General features: G+C 37.4%; 1 protein-coding gene across 3 annotated transcripts in view; it reads right to left on the bottom strand.

Annotated features, from left to right (window-relative positions):
• Positions 1-24,114, bottom strand: part of MAP3K7 (mitogen-activated protein kinase kinase kinase 7) — a 60,655-nt gene that overhangs the window by 20,389 nt on the left and 16,152 nt on the right. The window contains exons 5-12 of one of the 3 annotated variants that reach the window (XM_037039266.1): positions 23,567-23,705; positions 15,633-15,757; positions 14,688-14,816; positions 12,779-12,909; positions 11,085-11,166; positions 8,944-9,074; positions 8,159-8,288; positions 5,556-5,636 (exon numbers count right to left, since the gene is read on the bottom strand). In XM_037039266.1, the coding sequence (XP_036895161.1) occupies positions 5,556-5,636; positions 8,159-8,288; positions 8,944-9,074; positions 11,085-11,166; positions 12,779-12,909; positions 14,688-14,816; positions 15,633-15,757; positions 23,567-23,705 (948 nt within the window). The remainder of the gene's footprint in view (positions 1-5,555; positions 5,637-8,158; positions 8,289-8,943; positions 9,075-11,084; positions 11,167-12,778; positions 12,910-14,687; positions 14,817-15,632; positions 15,758-23,566; positions 23,706-24,114) is intronic. The other 2 variants (XM_037039269.1, XM_037039268.1) reach the window with 2 other exon arrangements.

Genomic DNA, 24,114 nt, shown 5'->3' with positions numbered 1-24,114 from the left:
GGGGAACCACCTAGTGCACGTGTCTAAAAATCATTACATCACCACCGCAATAACAACACAAACAAACTCGAATCTAGGTGGGGGTAAGAGGAAAGGGAAGTAAAAACTTCTAAGGAAGTAGGCTAAAGAAGAGCTGACAGTTAACAATGCCATAAAATGAAAACATTTTAAGCTACAGCATGAGCCAAAGCAAGCAGTATTAAGCAATGCATTTTAATTAGCATAACCATGGCAGAAACCATCTGGCATGCAGTGCAGACAAAACAAAACGGGGCTGTAATCGAGATACTTGTTGCTCCAATATTAAGTTTTAGGTCATAATTTAGAACTATGAGTGTAAAAAAATCAAACACCTATTATTAAAAATGAAAATTACTGGGTGTGTTCTTAGTAAATTAGATGAATTCTGATTTTTTGCAACTAAATACTAATTTAGAAGCTCATTTATTTTACATTTTTTATAGTTCCTTGATATGTGCATACTTATGTTACACAGGGTAGTAAAGAGAAAAAGAAACAGAAAAGAGGGGCAAGATGCCTGATCAAGAAATCTGAAACCCAAAACGATGGCTTTAGTATTCAATTCTGTAACAAATTCTGGAACTTTTCATGACTTATGATAGAAAACAAGTAACATTTAAAAAAAACCCTTTCTAAGTAAGAGCAACAAAAGGAATACACGATAGCCTAGGCTGATCTACCTCCCACTGCTGAAAAAGAAAGGGTGGTTGGAATAGTAGCTTACAGGTCAATTCAGTTGTTTCTACAATAATGTCACTAAAACAGAATCCATCTCTTCAACAAGCTGCTCTATTAAGTACAGCCGGTTTTCTGAGCTGGTATGTGAAAGACATCAGAGTTCCTCCAGGGACCGGGGGCTTAGGTCTCAGTCACTCCTGTGGTTTTTCTTACCTGTTTAAGCAAGGTCGGGGTTTTCCTGACTTTAGCTAGCTACTCTGATTATTCAGTTTTCCAAACTTCCCGGAAATCGCAAGTAAAAATCAACACTACCTTTTCTTAGAGACATCTCTTAACTAAAATGTTAAAAATTCTGAGATCCATAGCTTTGAACATTACAAATTGTGGGATAATGTGCTCTTTATGTGTAAAATGTGTAAGGTTTTTGAAATCTGAATATCATTTTACTCTGCAGTACTATAGTACTGCTTCAGAGTAAACCAAACATGGAATTTTAAAACATATTCTTATTTGGGCTGCTGCAAATTTCACATTCCTTTACTAATACTTTTTAGAGCCAGGGCCATTGTAGAACAAGTGTCAAAACTGCATAGTTCGACCCACACATAGAAGTCCTGAGGTATTACAGGTGCATTACTACTTAACTCAAGAGACCACTAAATTGATGAATACTCGTTAGCCAATGGCTAAGGTTGTTTGCTCTTCCTTGTGAAGGATGGAAGATCAAACAAAAAACAAGATTTGAATTTGTTAACCTAGAACTAGGTTTAAGCAGTTCAGTCATAATAATAAAGTATTTTTTAAAAATTCTTTATACCCACGGACATAGACGATAGTGTGAAGGCCAGGAGAAGGGAGGACGGGTGCTGGGTGAAGGTGGGCAAAGAGGGGAAAGTGGGGGACAGCTGTAATAATGTCAACAGCTTAAAATTTAAAAATTATTTTGAGCAATAGTGTGCATTTAAAAAATTTTAAAACTTAAAAATGCCAGGAGCAACCAATACTTCAAAGAAGATATATTTGTGTACTGTAAGTAAATACACATAACAATTTTTGTCATGCTTAAAAGAATGCACTTATTTAAAATGTCAGTTTGTTTAAAATATATTAGATTCAGTATATTGCTTTGGCCAATGGAAGTGTTACTGAAACTGTAATACCTATCCATAATAAATACAATAAAAAATATAGCTATATTTTTAAAAATGCTTACAACTGGGATCTAATGTATTACCAGTTTAGATATATCAAATAAATATCTGGTAATAAAACATGGAGCTTGTGGGAAACTGACTTTAAAGAAAAAAATTCTGGAAGGTATTAATAAATTAGGAGAATAAATGTGATCCTCCTTTATAATAACTATGTCCACGATATTGGACATATATATCCACAACATGGACATATATGTCCACGGTATGTCCAAGATAAGAGAGGTTCTCAAAGTATGGCTTATATTGTATTTTTAACTATAAAGTACAACTTAAGAACAAGTTNTTTAAAATATATTAGATTCAGTATATTGCTTTGGCCAATGGAAGTGTTACTGAAACTGTAATACCTATCCATAATAAATAAAATAAAAAATATAGCTATATTTTTAAAAATGCTTACAACTGGGATCTAATGTATTACCAGTTTAGATATATCAAATAAATATCTGGTAATAACATGGAGCTTGTGGGAAACTGGCTTTAAAGAAAAAAATTCTGGAAGGTATTAATAAATTAGGAGAATAAATGTGATCCTCCTTTATAATAAATATGTCCACGATATTGGACATATATATCCACAACATGGACATATATGTCCACGGTATGTCCAAGATAAGAGAGGTTCTCAAAGTATGGCTTATATTGTATTTTTAACTATAAAGTACAACTTAAGAACAAGTTAGTACCTGGCGTGTACGTCTAACTGTTCCAGTTCCAGTGCTTGCAGTCTCTTATTAAAAGAAAGCAAAACTGATTAGGTTAATATTGGACATCTGGGGGGAAAGACAGTAAGAATACTTAATGAAATGTATTACTGAATACTGTTTCCATTTGGACAGCTTGCTGCTCTCTAAATTAAGTGTAGAATTAAGGTTTCCTTACTCATAAGGATCCATGTCATGAAAGAGGGTCTCCTGGCTGCAGAGCTTCCTTGAATGCAAACCCGGAGGAGGTATGAGGCAGAACTACTCTTCTTCCCTGACTCAGACTGAAGAGGAGAGAATGGACACGTGTGGTTTGGATCAAAAGATCTAGGCTGGAACACCGCCTGTGTGACCAGGGGAAAGACACTCAACACCCTCAGACCTCAGTTATCTGTATATGGGTAAAAGAGCTATACCATGCATCATTTTACCTGATAATCCTACTCATAAGACTGTTCTGAAGGTCAATTAAGATCATGTATTTTCAACTACTTTACAGAACACACGGAGCATATATCTAACCAGGGTTTCTTAGCATTGGCACTGGTGACATGCTAGGCTGGACAAAAATCTTGGCTGTGGGAGGATGTCTGGGACAGGGTAGGATGTTTAAAAGCATCTGTGGCCTCGGCCTACTACATGCCAACAGCACCTGCCACTTGTGACAACTGAAAATGTTTCTAGACAATGCCAAATGTCCCCTGAGGGGCAAATTTCTCCCTAACAGAGGAGCACTGAGACTTCCCTTTCCCTCTCTCCCTGATGGTGTACAGGATTGGCTATATCGCCCACTCTGTTTGTGTGTGTGATCTTAATGCCTACTCGTAAGTCTTGGATTAAGATTATACTACATTTGACCCTGGCTGGTGTAGGTTAGTGGATTGAGCGCAGGCCTGAGAACCACAAGATCGCGGTTCGATTCCCAGTCACGACACATGCCTGGGTTGCAGGCCAGTTCCCAGTAGGGGACTCATGAGAGGCAACCATACATTGATATTTCTCTCCTTCTCTCCTTCCCTTCCCCTCTAAAGATAAATAAATAAAACATTTAAAAAAAAGATTATACTACATTTGCTTAAGTTTCCTGACTCCCTCAAACGAAATAATATTATGTTGCCGCTTGGTTAAAATATTATTCCCTTAAACACAGTACCTTTCAGCATGAAGGTAAAATGATGACAAGTACTTGCTAACTTTGAAGATAGCCCCTGACTCAATAAATAAAATAGGTTAATTCTATTCTCTGAAGAGCAATAGTGATGATGCACTACAAATTACTTTGATAACCAGAAAAACTAAGATAGAAATTGTATAATTTATTTCATATGTATTTTTAATTTATACAGATTTTATATGTATACTAGTTCCTGATCACTGGACCTCAGTAATAGTTTGTTCATTTGTTTAACAGGCATACATTTACTAAACACTATGGATGAGAGTGCTGATCCAATCAGCACTAAATAAGAGTCCTGACTGCTGTGGCTTGGTGGGTGGAGCATCCTTCTGAAAACTGAAAGGCTGCGGGCTGGATTACCAGTCAGGGCACACACCTGGGGTGTGGGCTAGGTTCCTGGTTGGGAGCAAGCCAGAGGCAACCTATTGATGTTTCTCTTGCACACTGATGTTTCTCTCCCTTTCTTTCTCCCCGTCTTTTCCTCTCTAAACATAAATAAAATCTTAAAAAAAAAACAAACCCAAACTAAATAACATGTCCTGGCTGGTGTAGCTCAGTGGATTGAGTGTGGGCCGGAGAACCAAAGGATCGAGGTTCGTTTCCCAGTCAGGGCACATGCCTGGGCTGCGGGCCAGTTCCCAGTAGGGGATGCACGAGCGGCAACCATACACTGATATTTCCCTCTCTCCTTCCTTTCCCCTCTAAAGATAAATAAATAAAATCTATAAAAAATACTAAATAACAAAGACATCATCTCTATCCTCAGGTTTCAGTTTACTAGAGGAGAAAACAACCACTAGGTATCCCACTGTAACATAGCAGTATGCTAAACGCACAATTGCAGGCAAAGTACAGAGTGCTGGGACATTCTCCCAAAGTACACCCATGAGTGTGTGTGGGAAAACTGTACAGTTTCTTATCAAAATTTTGGTAAAGGAAAACCTAAAGCAGAAGGATAAGGAAATGATAATTTGGATAACATACATTAACCAATACCTTGAAGGTCACACATAACATTTAAGTTTCTATCAAAAATGGTGATTCAGATTCTATCCATGAAATCATCACTACAGGAAATAAAAGTAATTTACCAATTTGAGACACCGAGTACCATGTGTGAGTTAGGTACAAAAACAAGTAATTTGCAAGAAGATTCTCCTGACAATACACAAGAATTGGAAATGACCATGATTCTTTGGCAAGATACCATGCAAGACAGCAAATCTCACTTAATTAACTTTGCATCTATTTTCTAAGTTAAGGCAAAATCGTATTTAGCAACTCTCTTTTCTCAACTTCATATTTCACTTGCTACCAACAGAAAGAGGCTGGGATAGAAAGCTTAGAGGGAGCCCCAAAAGTAGTGACTAAGGAAGAAGAGGAGCCAAGGGTAACAAATACTTTTAAATACAAGTAGTTGTTTCCTCTTTCTGCTGGGTGCAAAACAGGTCTGGGTTCAATTTAGCTACTCACCTAAAAGCTGAGAGGAAGTTGATAAAGTCTGGGCTGGCATTCTCCCTTCTGTGAAAAGGTTTACTTTGCCTTCTAGTTTATCCTCATTTTTGGATATCTGAGGTATCCTGTCAAGCCCACTTCAGTGTAGATAAGTGTATACAGTTCTCAATCTGTCTCCCTAATTACTGCATGCAAGGTATCTATTTTCATGTCCTATAAGAATTGGAGCAAGAAGCATTTTATAAGTACCAGGGATCATTATTCCGGTTCCCCAGTTATTAGACCAACTCAGGTGGTCTATGATACCTGATACGACGATCTCAGGGACATCCAGAATGTTGCCAAATGAAGCGGTTTTACGGTGGCCCGGTTTAGGCTTGGAACAGGCTGCAAAAACATATATATAGAGTATACATGCAAACAACCACAAACGGTAACACAAAACAATAAATTACAAAAACAGAATAGTTTTCCAATAGTTATGTTAATAACACTCCATGCAGAAAGGCATGCAGAACTATCTGACTCTTCATCCATGCTCAGAAAAGGTGGGATAAAGGAGCACACAACTACCAATACAGGATGTTTCACACATTGGCTTTAATTAGCAAAAGGGAGAAAAAAAACCAAAATGCACAGAGACAAACAAAGCTGCAGGGTAATGAGGAAGCCAAATTCAAACATGTTCATAGAAACAATCTACCTAGTGAAACTACTGATATGTGATGGGGCGGGGGGTGGCTAGGGTGGAGGCAGGAAAGAAAAGAAGTGTTTAAATAAATAAGCTGCCATGTTTGTTTTAATGACAAAAATACAGAGATATATGTTCAAGTTAGGTGTTTCTTGGAGTGTATTACAAAGTAAAACTCATTGATTTAAATAATTGTTGAATCAAGGTATAAAATGTATAAGCTTTTATAATTATAAATAGTATACTACTTCTGGTAAACTGAGTATTTATTGTGGTCTCCAAAGTTAAGGACACAGTCCCACTAAACATAAATAGTGTTGAAAAGCTGGAGAATACGAGGCTTTCAAAGTAAGGCATTGCACTAAAAAAATCTGAATTGTGTAGAATTTAATGGCTGTTCTACATTTAGGCAGAGAAAAGGACAGGGTCATTTAAATGTGTGGTTATCTTTCCCCTAGTGAACTAGCACTTCTGTAGAAAATAATTAGAAACCAGTACCTGACTAGAAAATTGACACTAGCAGATATAAAGCAACAATCACAGCACTACTTCCTGTTTTGGGGTCACAGTCACTATTTGGCAGGTTGGCCTTCAATGATATCCCCAAAGTGGGAAAGATTCCCCAAAATGTGAGGGTATATCCACACTCATCTGACATTACAGTGAGACTCCATCCCTGCACAGAAACCCTTCTGACTCGTGGAGACCAGGAGAGCTGGTCAGTGGCTTGTGACTTCCAATCAACTCGACTGTTTCTGAAGCCCAATCTGTGTGGCAGAGATGCTCACGCACCACTGATCATCATTTTCCCCTTCTTAGCAACGGAGACCTTAGTTCTACTCAGGACTGCAATGTTCCCACGTAAAACTCCACAGATCCTTCTTTTCATTGGAACCATGTGTGGTCAACAGCATGTATTTGGAAGTTGTTCTGAGAAACTTCTGGAAAAGCTCGGGCATGTGCCTTTTTGGCCTTTTCTTAACTTTCCCTTCCTGCGGTCTGGACTGTGTGGGTATGATGACTGGAACTGTAAGAACCACCTGGAGCACAAAGTATCCCTGAGGACGGAGGTTACCCCATGAGGATGGTGGCACAGAGGGGCGGAAAAGAAGGAATCCAGTTGCTTAATGACTATGAAGCCGACCTCCAGATTTGTTTAAGTGTGAAAAAAAAATTGTATGGGTTAAAGACATTGTTATTTTAGATGTCGTTTTATCAACCTAATTCTAATACTAAGTAATAAAATCAGTGATCATAATTAGTCGAAGGCAAGTATAGTATAATGATCCTCTGGACAACTTCTTTTTGAGAAGAACTTCACACAAAATGATAATATTCAACTTAAAAAACCCAAATGAATGACAAAAGACCTAAAAAAAAACCTGGTTAGCGAATTTAAAAAATATATATACATACACATATATAGTTAAAAGACTAGAGGTAAATCCATAAAAATGTTGTGTTTATTTCTGAGTGGGACAACTGTGAAAGACTAAGTTTTTTGTTTATATTTCCAAATTTTTCACAACAGAAATATATTTACTTTTAAAATCAGCTCCCTTCCACCTCTGGGATGGGAAAAAAGCAAATTAAACCAGCATTTCTAAAATGAAACCTGGTTAGAAAGAAGGGTAGACATTCACTCAGGTACTAAGACATACAATATTTTTGTGTGACTAGTCCTTCCATATTTAATCATTTTAAGAACTGACAAAATGAAATTTAAATGTTAGCTTTTTCAAGATCAAATTAAATTAGCATGATCTTTTATTTTTACAATTAAAAGGATTAACCACAACCAACTTAGCTACCTTTGCCATTGGCAGGAAGAGCCGACAGTAAGGCCACAGCATGTGACTCTGGGATTCATTTTTTTCTAATTTCTAAACAAAATATTTGGTAATTTGAGTTCAGCACCAAATTCTAGTAGAGTCACTCAATAACTTCTAAAACATTCTGGTTTTGATAAAATGTCAATTTCTCATATAGATTTTATGCTCGTATTTGCACTGAATTACATTTGCTTAATTTTATAAGTCATATATTCCTCATTTGGAATGTTAGAGAAATGTATAAATTATGCTAGAACCTTAGAAAGTATATTGTAAGCTACTTCCTGCTTTAAAAAATTTTAAGACACAAAACCCCGTTGTTCTCACTACTGAAACAACTGAAACTGCCATTTTCACTTGTCTTCGTACTTTTACTTCCTTTTTACCTGTGGCCGCAGCAATCCTGGCTTCTACTTCGGACATGTCGGCACTCATCCTCTTGCCCTCGGAGGTTGGGGGCAAGCTCTCTACGCTGCTCCCACGGGAAGCTCCCAAGCTTAACCGGCCAGATTCACTCTGTTAAAATTACAGGTCAGTTTGAATTACTGCAACTCTTTAGACTTAAACTGCTAGACAGCCGAGGAGAAGAAAGGATACTCACAGGGATTCTTATAGGTTCTGTTGTTTTTCTGAGAGTAAAGGCACGTTTCCAGGGAGAGGGAGCTACAGGGCTAAGGGAGAGCGAGCTGCAATAGTGACTGGCCTTTCGAAAGGGCAGTCACTGGAGTTTGGAGTTAAATGCTCCAATTATTAGTTAACCTACATGTAAATGCTTCAGGCAAGATGAATAAAATCATATCTTAAAATATTTTTAAACCAATAATAGAAAAATATAATATATCTGAACAATATGAAGTGATACATTTAGGATAACTCTTTTAACTGAGTAGTATAGCCAAGAAATTGCCATTTTATAGTTTTCAGTATCAACCATTAAAGTCAGGGATCACTGAAGGGAGGAGCTGCACGGTTAGCAAAGGCAGCGATTATCAGAAAGAAAAACAATTTGGTACAAGGAGGTTCTCATTGTATGTCTCAACTCCTAAGCTTATGTTTCAGGCACAATGTTCAGAGTTTGTATAGTGGAGGATAGCAAATTATTTCAGCTGGTATTACATTATGACTCCTACTGAGGTTACCAAATGATTTTACTTTTAATTACAAAACAAACCTGTTGCTTTGCTTGATTTTTCAATAATTTTGATTCTAGGCGTTTAATAGTATCATTTGTGGAAGGAACTTGCTCCATATTAGTGTCACTTTTATTACTGGTATTTGTAGAAGCGATGTCCATGAATGAGCCTAGGAAGACAGAAACATTTATGATTATAAATTGGGAATAATATAAATACTTCATTCAATAGTAAAATAAATTCTTTTCTAAATTAGTTAAGACATAAATAGAAATAACTAATACTTTCCAAGCTACTAAAGATAGCCCCCAAAATCCATTTTAAATAAAATTTAGGAATAGCACAAAAAGGGGACCCAAATGCCTCATAGCTGGCTCACAGTCAAAGATGCCTTTAAAACTGTTAGTCTGAACCAGTAGTGTGAAATGGTTATTAAGATGAGGAAACCATGGCTGGAATGAGTCCGAAGGGGCTATCAGGAGGTTATTTTGGAAAATGATGTTTCAGTTATTAGAATTCAAGTATTGGATATGAGAATGGAGTTCAGGTCTGTGATGGATCAAAACACCAGCAGATAGATAGTATATAAACTCATGATATTAACAAAGATTACCAAGGAAATGAGGCCAAATACCAAGCAAAGAGGCCAAATTACTGAGCTCTGGGAACTCTAACATTTATAGGCTGGGAAGACAAGAAATAACCAGTGGACAAGACCATCAGAATAGCGCCCAGAGGTCTAAGGCAAAATTCAGGCTAATATGGTATCCTGAAGATCAACTGAAGAAAGTCCTATAAAAAGGAGAGTGTAATGAACTGTATCGAATGGTACTGACAGTCAAATAAGATGAGAACTAAAAACCACTCATTTAGTTTCAGTAACTTAGAGGTAAGTGGTGATACCTTGACAAATGCAAAACTGGAGCAGTGGTATAATAAAAGCCTGAGGGGAGTGGCCACCAGAGACAATGGGAAGAGAAGCTAAAGAACAAATACAGCTTCTATATGCTCTGGGAATGATACCAGTAGAAAGGCTGAAACTGATGACACAAGAGACAGAAGAATTGCTGGAATGGGATTTAATGCACAAGTTTACAGGCCTGCCTTTGGCTAAAGGCAGAGACAATCCAGCCACACCAACAGAAGAGAATGTGGAGCTCCTTCACAGGTAGTGAAGGAGCCTGTGGAGGCCATCTTCCGATTAATCCAGTTTTTCTCAGGGAAACAGTAAACAAGGTTGGCTGAGAGTGAGGAGTGGGGAGGAGGTATTTAAAGTTTGAGAAGAAAGGCTAAAATATAAAACTAAGTCATCTAGGAGAGGGAAGAGGGACAAAAATAAAGTACAACTGTCCAAAGCAGTAAATAGGCATTTGAGGACGGTAAGAATGTGTCATCTCCAGCCACATCCAGCTGCACTGACACAGGCAAGGAGTAAGTGGAGAGTCAGATTTAACTAGGCTTTTGGTTTAGCCAAGCAAGCCTGAGACACGGCTAGAGGGTCTGAGGATTATGCCCAGCGGAATTATAATAACAGCTCGGAATTAAGTAGAGGAGAAAAAGAAGAACCTAAGAGGACTGAGGGTCAGTGAAGAGGTGAAAGAATCAAAGGGCTGATGGTCACAGTATAAAAACAGGGACAGGGTTGAAGGTAGTAGTAGAAACAAAAAACAGTAACAATTTTTCTAAGTTACAGTATTACTTCTACTTTCTTTTCTGATGAACATACACTACGAATCCCACTACTACTTCATGAAAACTGAAGAACTCAAAACTAAAACAGTAGAAGAGTATCTACAGACTCTTCTACAAAGAGCAAAAAAATAGGGTGCGCATGGTGAAGAAATAGGTTGTTACGTACATTTAGAATAATTTCTAATACTATTTAATACAGCAGTATTTATATAAAAGCTCTTCAGAGAAGAAATGACATTCACAGCAGCATAACAGCCAACATTTCTGCATATGGCTATGGAAGAATTCCGAGACCTCGAAGCAGGTCTTCGGTAACTCTTTCAATCTGGGACCTCCACGAAGAAGGACGCACCTAGAAACGCAAACTGAAGTCAATCGTATAAAACGAAGAAATTAAACTGCAAGTGGGGACATCATCCATTGCTTAACTATAATTTCATGGGATACAAAAAAATTTAGTTATTACTCTTCCAATCCATCTATTTACCTGTACTGGTGGCGGAATTGCTCTGTCCTTCATCCGAATACTGACAAGGGTATTGTAATGGCTCATCTGCTCCTGGAAAGTACTATATATATAAGAGAAAGTAAATCCAATTTAAAATTTCTTTAATACAAATTAAAATCCTGTAAAAATTAACAAGTACATCTGACTTATTTCATTTTCATGAAATTTGAATGTAGCAAAGATGCTATTTTACTTTCCTTAAGGCATAAACTGAATTTGTAGACACCTAAGGTTTTGACTTTATAAAGATGACGATAATGTGTTCCTTTCCTGAATTTCAATCGTGATCAATGCCACGTATTATACCTAAGAAGCTACTTCACACAGAGACCAAAGTCTTGAAGAAAACAGCAATATTTCTCAAAGGGATTATATGAAATACAATAATATTATCATTCCTTGCAATTATATAAGACAGAGTTATGTTCTCACAGCAGTGAAGTAAACTTCCAAATTATTGAAATGACTGTTAGTCTGACAACTGAGATTGGTGTGCCAAAGAATAATTGTTAAAACTAATATTTTAAGTAAAAGGAACAGGCTATGGATATCCCTCTATGAACTGGACATGTAATATTAGGGATATTTATTGCACAAAAATTAGAATTTAGGGGAAAAAAGATTACCTTCTCATATTAGACAAAATATGTATTAAGCACAACTGCAATTTGAACAGTTTGTATATCCCAATGTTTAAAGGTATCTGACTACAGAGACTAAGTTGCTTCTTTATGAACATATCTTTAGGGCCCAGAATTCTATATATAGCTGGTACCCAGATATGATGGTAAGTTTTAATCACATTAGTTTGAGCTGACTTGCCTGAATTTTCAACAGAATGAACAAATTAAATCTTTGGCCATTTAGGAAATCACTTAGCTATATTTAAGGCAATTGAAAAGTTCTACTTCAAATCATTCTGAAATTCAAGTACTTTTATTAAGTACATTAACTTTTAAAAGTCAAAATACTGCTTGACAGATTTTGTTAGTGAACCAAAAACAAGAGGCCTAAAATTATTCAAATAATTCTAGAAGTACTTCATTTATAGACCAGAAAATTTTGCTAATTATTTAAAAGAGTTGTTCTAAATTTAAAAAATTCTATAAATTCTAGAAAATAGTAACTTTTTAATAGCAAATGGAAGACTGAAAATGTGCAATGAGAAAACAAAAGGTCAAAAAAATCACTTAAATAAATGTCTTGGAATGCAATCTCTCTATGGCCCTGTATAAATAACTGCTTGATGAAGATTCACACTAAAGAAAATTAAAAACTTAGTTTAGCAAGTATTTAGAGTAATAAAATACCTAAGTCCTATAAAGTATTTAGAGATCAACTAACTCAGCTACTCTCATATTACAGATTAGGCAACAGGCCAGAAACAAACACATTTATCCACTAAGTTAAGCTGGAGGAAAAAAAGCAAGTCCAGAAATCCATTTAGCCAAAAACCTATCTAGCTGCCTTTTCATTATAAAGAACTAGACTTTTCCCCCCAAATAATGTTTCCTCCTCTGATTATGAGTAATAAATGCCCTTTGAGACTTGGAAAATATAGAAAAGTATAAAGCAAAAATCAGCAATAAAGTCCTTTTATCTTAAAACTCCATTAAAACTCAGTATATATCACATTCCCCTAAACCCAAAGCCCCTCAAAAGAAGGATTATACCCGCATCAAGTGAGTCATTATTTTCACAATTTCCTCCATTGAAGGGCGCTGAGAAGGATCTTTAGACCAACAGCGAGTCATCAGGCTCTCAATGGGCTTTGGTAAATTTTTGATCAGCGGTGGTCGAGTACCTAAATTAAAAATGAAAGTAGGGTGGGAAAGAATGTATTTACCCAAAGAATATTGTCAGCGTTTTATACGTATTTCTAAATTAGTGTTTATTTTAGAGACCTTGTAATTTAAGATTTTTTTTTGGAGTAATTAAAGTACATTTCTTCCTTTGGTCGTTTAGGGTAATAGTGTATTTTCATTAAGAGAAGATACACCATTTCGAACGTTAAATTAAAAATTTTATATGCAGTATGGCAATAGTAAGACTAAGAATTAATAATATTTCATTTGTTACAAATTTTCTTTTAACAAATAATAATGGCATTGTGTGTGTTTTATTAAAAGACAAATGGAATGGTACTTTGAGATGATCTTACTTGAACTATAGTTTCAGATTCATTACAAAGTTTCAAATAAGTTTGAGAAATCATCTTCCATACCTAAACAGCCATCTCCAAATGACTCTTTTGTGGGGGCAGACTTTTAGGCTGCTATGAATCAATCATTTCACTAGCTGAAAACTGCCAACGTCTGTATAATTATCAAAACTGTAACATTATCAGTAAGGTCCATAACTTAAAGAAGGTCTCAAATACAATGAAATCTTTGCAATTTTATCAGTTAACAAGTTAGTTCTTTTATCCCTTACCACACTGCTGTTCAGTTATCATCTACTGACAACTGACAGTGAGAGAAAAATGCTCTAGCATTCTCTACAGTGACATTAAAGGAAAATGAAAGGTAGTACAGAAAATTGGTAAAGGGGAAAGATCACTGAGGTGACGGTACTGTTTGGTAGGTCTACGGATGACCTAAACAGCTGGAGATATATGTGTTTTTATCACTTGTAGACTAATGTATTAAAATGCCAGTAATCAGAGTTATTATAATCAAGTGACAGAAATTAAGTAACAGAGAGTGATGTTAAAATTTTGTAAAGTTAAGCAATTTTCCTTCATGAAGAAGCTTATTTTCCCAAAGCAAGTATGAAGTAACTTGATCAATGAAGAAGACGAACTCTTAACATCATGGGTGGTTAAAAACATTCTAGGGAGGGATATAAAATGAACAGAAGGGATATAAGGACATTGAATCTAAGTCACCATAACTTAAAAATGAGCACTGGAGTCAGAAAGATGTGGACTGAATCCCAGCAATATTAGTTACTTATCTTGTGACCATGGGCAAGTTACTTAACTTCTCTAGGTCTCAGTTTCCTAATCTGTAAAACTGTAAAATGAGGCAGTAATAGTATTTGCCTCATAAGGATGAATGAGAAGATATTAAAATATACACAAATCACTTTGTGTTTTACCTTTCTGAACAGCTTAAGTAACAACTCATTATTTTTTCCCTTCTCTTCTCAGTGAGACCCTTGTGATCCTCAAGGGAAAAAAGGCTATAAGCTCCCCAATAACCTTAACCACGTGAGAGATTTAATTAATTAGTCTATTTAATTTTAACATTTATTCCTCCACAGAGTCCAGTCCAATGCTTCTCTAGCCTCTGCAGAGAGCCAACCGAAGTAGCTGGCTCCCGGTGTCTCGTGAGGGCCTTTCCCAATCAGCACAGCCAGCAGACCTCCTGTAAACAAGGTCTTTCCCAATTGCACCCTCCGTCTTGTGTAAACACTGGGACCACTACTCAGTCCTGCCCTGCCTGAGTTTTGGGCTGTGGGGAGGGTGGGAAACTGATAGCAGAAAAGTATTCTGGTAACAAAGAGTTGTACATTTTAATGTTAAAGATAAACGGTCACCTACGGGGGAAATATATTAAAGAAAAATGTCTGTCCACAAACCATTATGAACAGCCCACATGATACGGAAAGCTGGGCCACCAATCTCATCAAAGGGTTTCCGACGTGTTATCACTTCCCAAAGGATAATACCCCAGCTGAAGACGTCACATTTTTCACTGTAATTGCTACCTAGAAAAAAAATGGTATAATTTCAGGACATTTTCCCACAGGTCTTACAGAAACAACTGTTTTCATAAATTTTAAGAATGGGCATCATGTACAAAAAATAAGAGGCGGCCACAAGTGAAGCTAAGAAGTCAACTCTTTTTGAAGTTTCTTAAGTCTTTACAACAAATACCCTTTCAAAAAATGTGCTCAGGACTGTTATGATAGTTTTTTTTTTTAAATATAGATTTTTAGAGAAAGAGAGGAAGAGGGGGAGAGAGAAACACTGATTTGTTGTTTTACTCATTTATGCATTCATTGACTGACTCTTGTATATGCCCTGACTGGGATCGAACCCACAACCTTGGTGTGTCAGGACGACGCTTTAACCAACTGAGCTACCTGGCCAGGGCCTAACGAATACTTAATGAATTAGGTATTAATAATGAACTATAAAATCTACTTTAGAAAGTTTGTCATTTTCTACTTTTTCATCAAGAGACACAGGCCTTATCTTTAAATAAGACATACTTTTTCTGGGGCAGAGAATGAAATACTTGTATATCCTTTTCCAAAATATTTCCTTAAATTTTTTCCACCATCTGAGAATGAGGATCAGCTGCATACCTGCTTGAACCTGCATGGAAGGTGCTGGACAACTTAAATCCTCCCAGGAGATTTAAGATCTACAGCTATACTCAACACCTCCTCAGACTTTAGTAAATGCTTTATAACTACATACCACGTAGACATAAAACCAGGCACAAGATCATAAACACATACTGAATTTACATGGAGTAATAAGACAGATTATCAATCACGTCGTGCTTGTCATTTTACCTTCAAAAACTTCAGGCGCCATCCAAGCAGCACTCCCCTTGTTATTGGTCATGTGTGTCTGAATGTCACAGGCTGTACCAAAATCACAGATTTTTAAAACTGTCCCTCCTGCAACCAGCAGCAAGCTGTTAAAAACAAAACAAAAAACAAAGGTTTAAGACTAATATTTGATTGTACAATAAGGGACATTTGTGGAAACGGGATTAAGCACAATGTCACCATTAAGCTTCTGGGAAATGTTACCTGTTCGCTCTAACAGCTTATTAAAGTTCAGAGGATTATCAGCAACAATTAACTGATCTTAATCTAGTTCTCTGAGGAAGACTGCTAGACCCACAGCTGGATGTCTCCATCTCCATCTCCACAGTCTTTCCTGATACTACTTCTCTCTGGGCCAAAATAAAACATGGGGTTTAAAAAACTTGGAGTAGTCAACAAAATGGTGCCCCCAGAGGAAGATCAATGCCTTTATAAATCGCCTGCTGGCCCTATCCTTAAATTACCTATCCTGTGTTTTTCAAATTGCAAGCAAAAATTTAGTCATAAAATCAAAATCATTAAAATCCAGATGACAATCTGGAAAGCCAGATCACAAAATCAGCTCAGTAGACTATGAGAGCACCTTAAAAGTAAAACAATACACTGGGGGGCGGGGGTGAGGAGGAAATGCAGATTACTGTAATTGAAGAATAATAAAGTAATTAAAAAATAAAATACAAACTATCAAAGGACATTACAACAAGTAAGATTTATTGTTTCATGAAAACTGTTTCAGTTAACACATTATAGTCTGTGAAGTACGTCATGCTCTGGATCATGGTCTAAAAGTTGTTGCAAATCTTGTTCTCGTTAACCTTACGGTGAGCAAAAATGAGTCTTTAGCCTCATGTAGAAGACTGGTTAGCTGTTCACGGACCCGTTTCCTCCCCCTCATGGGCACACTGATTTCCCAGGATTATAAGTAGTTAGGTATTCCAGCTAACAGAATATGAGTGGAAGCGATGTACTTCACATCCAAGCCTAGTCCATAAAGTTCCGCACATGTATATTCCTTTCCCTTTCCCATGGCACTGAATGCAAAGGATTCTGAACTACAAGACAGAAGGAGACTGGGATCCTGAACTGCCATATGAAAAAATGCCCACTAATCAGGAACAGCGACCCTGGAGTTCATATGATTGGGGCAAAAAAAATCCTGTACTGTTAAGCCATGAAATCCAAGTCTTACCTATTATAATAATGTTATGCTACATGATGTAAGAAAATGGTAACTATGTTGGTGTTGCTCTAACAAAAATCTAGTGTATTTGGTACTGGCTTAGCAGTAGGCAACAAAAAACCTGAAACTGGAGGCTGGAAAGACAGAGATCCATGCAGTGATGTGGAAAAACATTTGGTGAAATTTGTCTCCTGTAATAGTCTGGTTTTAAAGGACCAGAAAAGCTGATTGCTTCTATACTCCACTAGCAGGAAGTAAGACTGACCAAGTTCCATTAAGACTCAGTACTGTCCTGACCACTGTGGCTCAGTTGGCTGGGCAACGCCCTACAGGGCGAGAAGACCCTGATTTGATTCCCAGCCAGGGCACATGCCTGGGTTGTAGGCCTGGTCTTCAGCTGAGGTGCATGTGAGAGAGAATCATTCGATACTTCTCTCCCACTTTCTCCCTTTCTTCCACTCTCTCTCTAAAAATATTGAAATGAAATTTTAAAAAAAGACTCAGCACTGCAGCACTGAACAAATTAATAGAACTTCCTGCCTAAACTTGGTAACCTCAAGGCGTCTCCACATTCAGTTGAGAAAAATCACTTAGGCCAGGAATCATATTAACCAAATCCAAGACTGTGTGTAAGTAAGAATTCTGTTAGTGTCACAGATGCATGGAACTGAGTAGAATCAGGGAAATCAAAAGCCTACTGCAGACATTTCATTGCTAAGGACACCACTAGTCTGGAATAAAAAAGCCTTTGGCCTCACATCGGTGAAAGGAGGAAGTGGGCTGTGATAGCTGTCCAAGTTGTGAGGGGAGCGTATGCCCCCCGAACCCAGTTCTGACGTGGCTATGGAGAACGGACAGGGACGAACCTACAAAAGAGTAGAGCTAGGAGTCTTGGGCAATGGATAAGGGAGTTCGGCTACAGGGCCAGGATCAGGGTCTGACCAAGAAAGTCTTTCACCTCCAGGGCAGAGGGACCAGACCATGCAGGCCCTCCTCCCTACAAACCAGTAACTACTGTATGCCTCCATTCTCCTCTCCCCAAAGGAGGCTTTTACTGATTGTCTTCTACCATTTCAGAAAACTTTCTGAAATGAAGATTCTGCATGTGATTGTGTTTCGGGGAAGGGAATGTGAAGGTGAGAGATAATTTGTCTTTTTAATTCATTTAATTTAAAGGCTGGGAGGAGCCACATCCAGACTGGTTGGAGAGGACTGCACATCATCCCGAGACGCTGGACAGTGAGCTGGATGGTGACCAAGAGTGCCTCTGGGGTGTTTAACTAGCAAAGGGCAGTGAGTGGTTCTACCTGTGGGAAAAGTAGAAAAGATCCTGGGACCAGAAAGTAGACATGGCTGGGACTGGCCAGCTGCTCACCAAACCCACCGCTTCTTCTGGAACATACGATTCATTTCCTACCTTCTCTTGCACAGGTAGGTGTGGCTAAGATTGAGTTGTGGCCACTGGTATGCGGGGAGAAGGGACACAGGTCATTTCTAGACCTGGCTCAAAAAACTTCTCATATACATCTCCCTTCTCTTTATCTGTTGGTCCCTCAAGTCCTGGAGGATGGCGGAAGTACTAGATGAAGGAGACCCAAACTAGATCCTTAAATTACCATATGGAAGGTCATCTACCAAATATGAATGAATACCTGTTTTGGATGTCACAGGAGTGAAATAAATTTCTATTATGATAAGCTTCAGACTGCCTATAGTAGCTAGTGTTAAAACAACTAATATACCCAAGTATTTAGATTTCCTTAACAAACGGATACACACACAGTCTTAAGGTTTATACCCAATGCAACTTGTTATTCCTATAATGAAAAACACAAAGCATTCTGAATGTACAAAGTGAACGATGAAAGTAAAAGGTAATTTTTGTGTTTATGAAAAAGGTGCCATTTAGAAATGTAGATGACTACACCCTTATCTAAAAGACGTGCGCACACGTGGGTTACTCCGCAAACCAATGGGAACAAGTCTGCATTCCGAAGCCCCTCTGATCAGATCACCTGACATGCAAGACGCTCCTTCAGAGCAGACATGCACTTTAATGCACGTTCACTGGTTTTACTTCACCACCCCTTTGTGAATCTTGTATTTGCCTTCTAAGTCGTTTTCTTTCTTCCTCAAATACCTTTAATGAAGACCTGCTTATAGTGAATTTTCTCAGGTTTTGTTTCCAAATGTCTTTAGTTCACTCCCTTCCTCCTTAAAAACAACTTAAGGCAGACACACTCCTGGATAGTTAACTCTTTTTTTCTCAGCTCTGTGAAGTTGATTCCAGTCCTATGGCTTCCCTTTTGGCGTTGGAAGTACACTTCCACCTGACTGCCAAGCCTTTGTAGGTCATCTCTCTTCTGTTTAGCAGATTTTAGAATCTCCCTTTGTTTTTGTTGTTCTGTAGGCTCATTATGGTATGTCATAGGGTAGATTCCTTTTCATTTATCCTGCTTAGAATTCTTACCTTTTATTCAGAAAATTCCTGGCCAATCCCCTTTGAAGTTTCTCCCCATTCTATTTTCTTCTCCCAGAATTATAATTATATACTCTTAGTCCTTCTCTTCCTTTTCTACATTTCTTAATCTGTCACTTTTTTCTCATCTGCCTGTTACCTTCTGGGTAAGTGCAGATATATCTCACAGCTCACTAATTCTCTTGTCATCTATTTTATAGCTCCTATTTAAAATTTTTAATTATTTCTAAATGTTTTATTTAGTCCTTTTGGCCATCTTTGATTTCTGATATTTTCATTTCTCGCACATTTTACTCTATTAAATTTTTTTAAAAATGTTTTATTGCCCTGGCTGGTGTAGCTCAGTGGATTGAGTGCGGGCTGCAAGCCAGGGGGTCGCCAGTTCAATTCCCAGTCAGGGCACATGCCTGGGTTGTGGGCTGGGTCCCTGGTGGGGGCCACGTGGGAGGCAACCACACAGTGATATTGCTCTTCCTCTCTTTTCCCCTCACTTCTCTTCTCTCTAACAATGAACAAATAAAACCTTAAAAAAAAAAAGAACCCAAGCCACATTTCTGTATTATCCCTGTGAACACACACAAGGTGTTAGAATTAAAATGCATACATATCCCAGCTTAAACTTTATGTGCCTCTCAAACAAGGGTACAAAACCTTGCCAGTGTTATCAATGTATGCTGGGACAAGCTGCAGGGAGCCTACAGAGCCCCAGGTCAAAGTTACCCTGGGGTGTCTCCCTCGACCATCACTTTCACTCAGTTCTAAGTATTTTTAACACCCTAATATTAACTTTAAAACAAATCACGTAATATATGAAGTTGAACAGAAATTCATCACCCTAATATTAACTTTAAAACAAATCACGTAATATATGAAGTTGAACAGAAATTCATATGTAATTTTCCTTATGGCTTTTGTAGACCCTGTCCCTACTCCCAGATCTACTGAGGTAATATATATCATTACTCTGTTCTGGGCAGGCAGAAAAATTTGAGAAGCACCAATTTAGAGCATTAAAATGTTTAAGAATATCCAAATGTCAAATGATTCAATAGCATTTTATTTTCTAAAAACAGCTCTATAAATCAGGTCTTCCAAGTCTAAGACTGCTAATGAAGCCAAGAATAGTTTCTATTTTAAGTACTCACTTTCCTTAAGAGTATATAAGAAATGCTATTTATCTATTAAAAATAAAGAGGTAAATATCTGTATGAAAGATGTCCACGTAAGCAGAAAAAGCAACATTATGTACAGTATAATCCATAAATCCTCAAAAACAAAACAAAACAAAACAGTGGCTACTGCTGAGGAGTGAAAATGGGAGGCAGGAAAGACTGACTTTGTATTTTTGTATACTGTTTGAGTTTGTTTTTAATCATGAACATGCATTGTTTTAAAAACATTTAATTAAAGAAAACAAAGTAAAACCAATATAAAAGGTAAATCCTCATTTTACATGTCCATTTTAAAGGAACTTTTTAAAATATTCAAACCATTTTACATTTATAAAGTATCTGTGGGAGGAGTATTATCTATGATTGTCAAAATGGCTTAATAAAAGACTTCCAGAAAACTTTCTGAAATGAAGATTCTGACTTTCCTAGGTGTGATATAATCCAGTACAATCACAAAGAAGCATACTCTTGCTCAGGTTTTCCTTCTGATGACAAACAGAAATAAAGACAGGGTAACATAATCCGCATCATATGCTGTAATAATATTAAACAGCAGTACATGGGGATTCATTGTAATTACAATTTTATATATTCTTTGTATATAATGTTGTACTAAAGTTCTAACTAGAGAGATTATTTAGAAAGTTAGTTTTCTTTTAGTCCAACATGACTAAGATAAGTCAGATAAACTACTAATTACATCTCCATAATGCCACACTATAATTTAAGTAGAGAGAACGCTAAATGCAAGTTACCTCTACATGCTCAACAAAATTTTTTCCCATTTCACTGTTCTTGTTCAAGCTCCTCCAGTATTCTTTATCAAAGATAAGAAGTCTATACCTGGTTTCCATGTTTTATCCTGGTGTGTTCAAGATATCACACTAATCTTTCTGAATGACTTTATATTATCACTATTACAAATCAGCACTCCTTTACTCATGTTAACAGTTCACCAACTCTGAGCACGGCATTCAAGGCTCACTGAAATAAGAACCTAAATTATTTTCGTAGGCTTACTTTCATAGAATTAGGACCCAAAACACATTTTTATTTCTTAAGTACATGCAAATTAACTTGCAAAAGGTAAATAAAATAGGGACATGAACACAAGCTGATCCTGTGTAAAACACCTCACCAAACCACCAGATGCCTTCTTTATATGCCATTTTGATGAACTCTTAGTAACCATATCTGTAGGTTTTCCAGAGACAAGATATAGCACATGTGCTTATATATAATTGTATATGAAAGCGCAGTCATTCCAAAGAATTTTCATTGCCCCAGTACATTCTAAAAAGTCGATTCTAATTCGTAAGCCCAATTTGTAGCCTGGGGTGGGGGTGGGGGGCGTGGTACAAAGACAATCTACACTACTACAGATAGAACCACAAGGAGGTTCCAAGAGGAACAAATGATCTGGCTCAGAGCTTTTATAAACGTGTTACTGGTATTTATTGGCAAAAGGAGAGTCCCTATCTACAAATGGTTTAGATTTAATTAGGACACATCTGGTTTATTTAAATAGGCTGGTTAAATAAAATTTAAATCCTAGAATTTATGGATTATGGTACATGGTTGGATAGTGAATGAGGGTAGTAATTTAAGCTGTGTAATTATGGAATACAAAAGATGTTAGAAAACTGAAATGACTTCCTTTCGAGATATTTTCACATATGTTAATAGCTAGTCACTTATTCCAAAGCCAAAACCTGCTCTGACACGGAAGGAAAGGGACACTTCAGGGAGCTGCATCCGATGGCTTCTCCAGGTAAAGGGTACTTTGTGCCTGATGCTTGCCTGTATCCTCTGAGTCAGTCAATTTGTTGCTGGAAAAGAGCAATATTTCCATGATTTTGCTTTGATAATTCAACTCTGTTAATACAAGTGGAAAGGAGAAAAAAAATAACAGGCTAAGTGATTTCTTCTTTGCTAACCAAGACGGGTTGCTGAGGAAAAATAGGGTTCACTAGTGAGAACAGTGGTTCCAAGAACTTGAGCCTGTGTAGAGTGTATCAGATTAGACGTGAGAGTTATAAGCTATACCCAAAAGGGACATTTTAACAATTTAAAGCAGTATTAAGAGAATGGAATAGTTAAGACTTACTCCCTAGGGAAAACCTCTTAGTGGTGGAGGACATATGGGGACTCTTTTACTCTGTCACAGTTGGATAAAGAAGAAAAAAATTAGAGGGGGAAAAAGATAATAAACACCATACATACGTTTTCTTTCATTGAATTCCTATACAAATAAGCGCCCCCCCCCCCCCCGCAAGTTTTAGCCTTTTAAAGTACTTCTTTAGGGCCCTGGCTGGTGTAGCTCGGTGGATTGAGTTCCGGCCTGTGAACCAAGGGTTGCCAGTTCGATATCCAGTGAGGGTACATGCCTGGGTTGTGAGCTAGGTTCCCAGTAGGGGGCACAAGAGGCAACCACAAGTTGATGCTTCTGTCCCTCTCTCCTTCCCTTCCCCTCCCGATAAAAATAAATAAATAAAAATCTAAAAAAAAAAAAAGTACTTATTTAGGGAATTTTGAAGTTCTTTCAAAGTCCCAGGATCCTCACTATGGAGGGATGTAAAATATTTTCAAATTCTATCCAGATGCCAGTATTGCCCCTTTGCCTTCCTCTGAACAGGTTGATAGTAACCACTCTGTAAATTTTCAAAGAATATCTACTATGTGTGGACACTGTGCTAGCTGTTAGGTATACAGCAGAGAACAAGATAAGAGCTGTCTCTGTTCTTATGGAACTGTCTGGAAGCAACAATATATAATGCAAGCACAATAAGATAGGCTAAAAAATTCTAGAAGTATGCTAATCTAAGGTAGGAGTTACTAAAAATAATATTTGACTAAAATAAAGATGCTATTATAGACAACATTCTAAAATGCAAGCTTAGATGAATGACTAATTGATGGACAATAAAAAAAAAACTCTTAAGCCAGCCAAAAGGGAAGAGAAAAGAGAAGCTCATGTGCAACCTACAATGTGAATTAGGGACTAGGGGCAGGGGGTGAAGAGAGAGAGAGACAGACAGACAGACAGAGACAGAGACTGACTTACTTTGGTGGTTTCAGGTCCCTGTGAATTAGAGCTTTGGGCTGCATGCTGTGAAGATAAGCCACTCCTTGGGAACACTGTAAACACCAACTCATGGCATGGGCAGCAGTGTAATACGGCAATGGTTCAGCACCATGCAGCACTGCAAAAGAAAGGCACAAACTAAAAAGAACTTTATTGCCTATAGCAAAAGATACAAGAGGAATGCAAGCACTATCAGAACACACGACTGGGTATTTTCTAACACATGCTCCCGCTAGTCCTGCTTTGAATACTTTTCTAAATAAGAAGACGGAAATATCCAATAATTTCAAATGAATAACCAGTACATAAGTACCTAACATTTTATAGCACTTCCACTGAATGTTATATGTACACTTAAGTGAAATTAATATACACTACCATAGTTTTCATATTGATAGTTGCACCCGCACAAATAAATAAAAAGCAATGTGAGGCATGCTACTCTGAGAGAGAGAGAGTGGCTCAAAAGGAAACACAGTGTGTACCAAAATGTTTACAATTATGCTTCCTACAACAGCTAACGACTA

The sequence above is a fragment of the Sturnira hondurensis genome, unplaced genomic scaffold (genome assembly GCF_014824575.4).
Source record: "Sturnira hondurensis isolate 20B ecotype Veracruz unplaced genomic scaffold, ASM1482457v3 Scaffold0025370, whole genome shotgun sequence".
Taxonomy (NCBI): domain Eukaryota; kingdom Metazoa; phylum Chordata; class Mammalia; order Chiroptera; family Phyllostomidae; genus Sturnira; species Sturnira hondurensis.
This window is presented reverse-complemented; position numbering and strand designations above follow the sequence as displayed.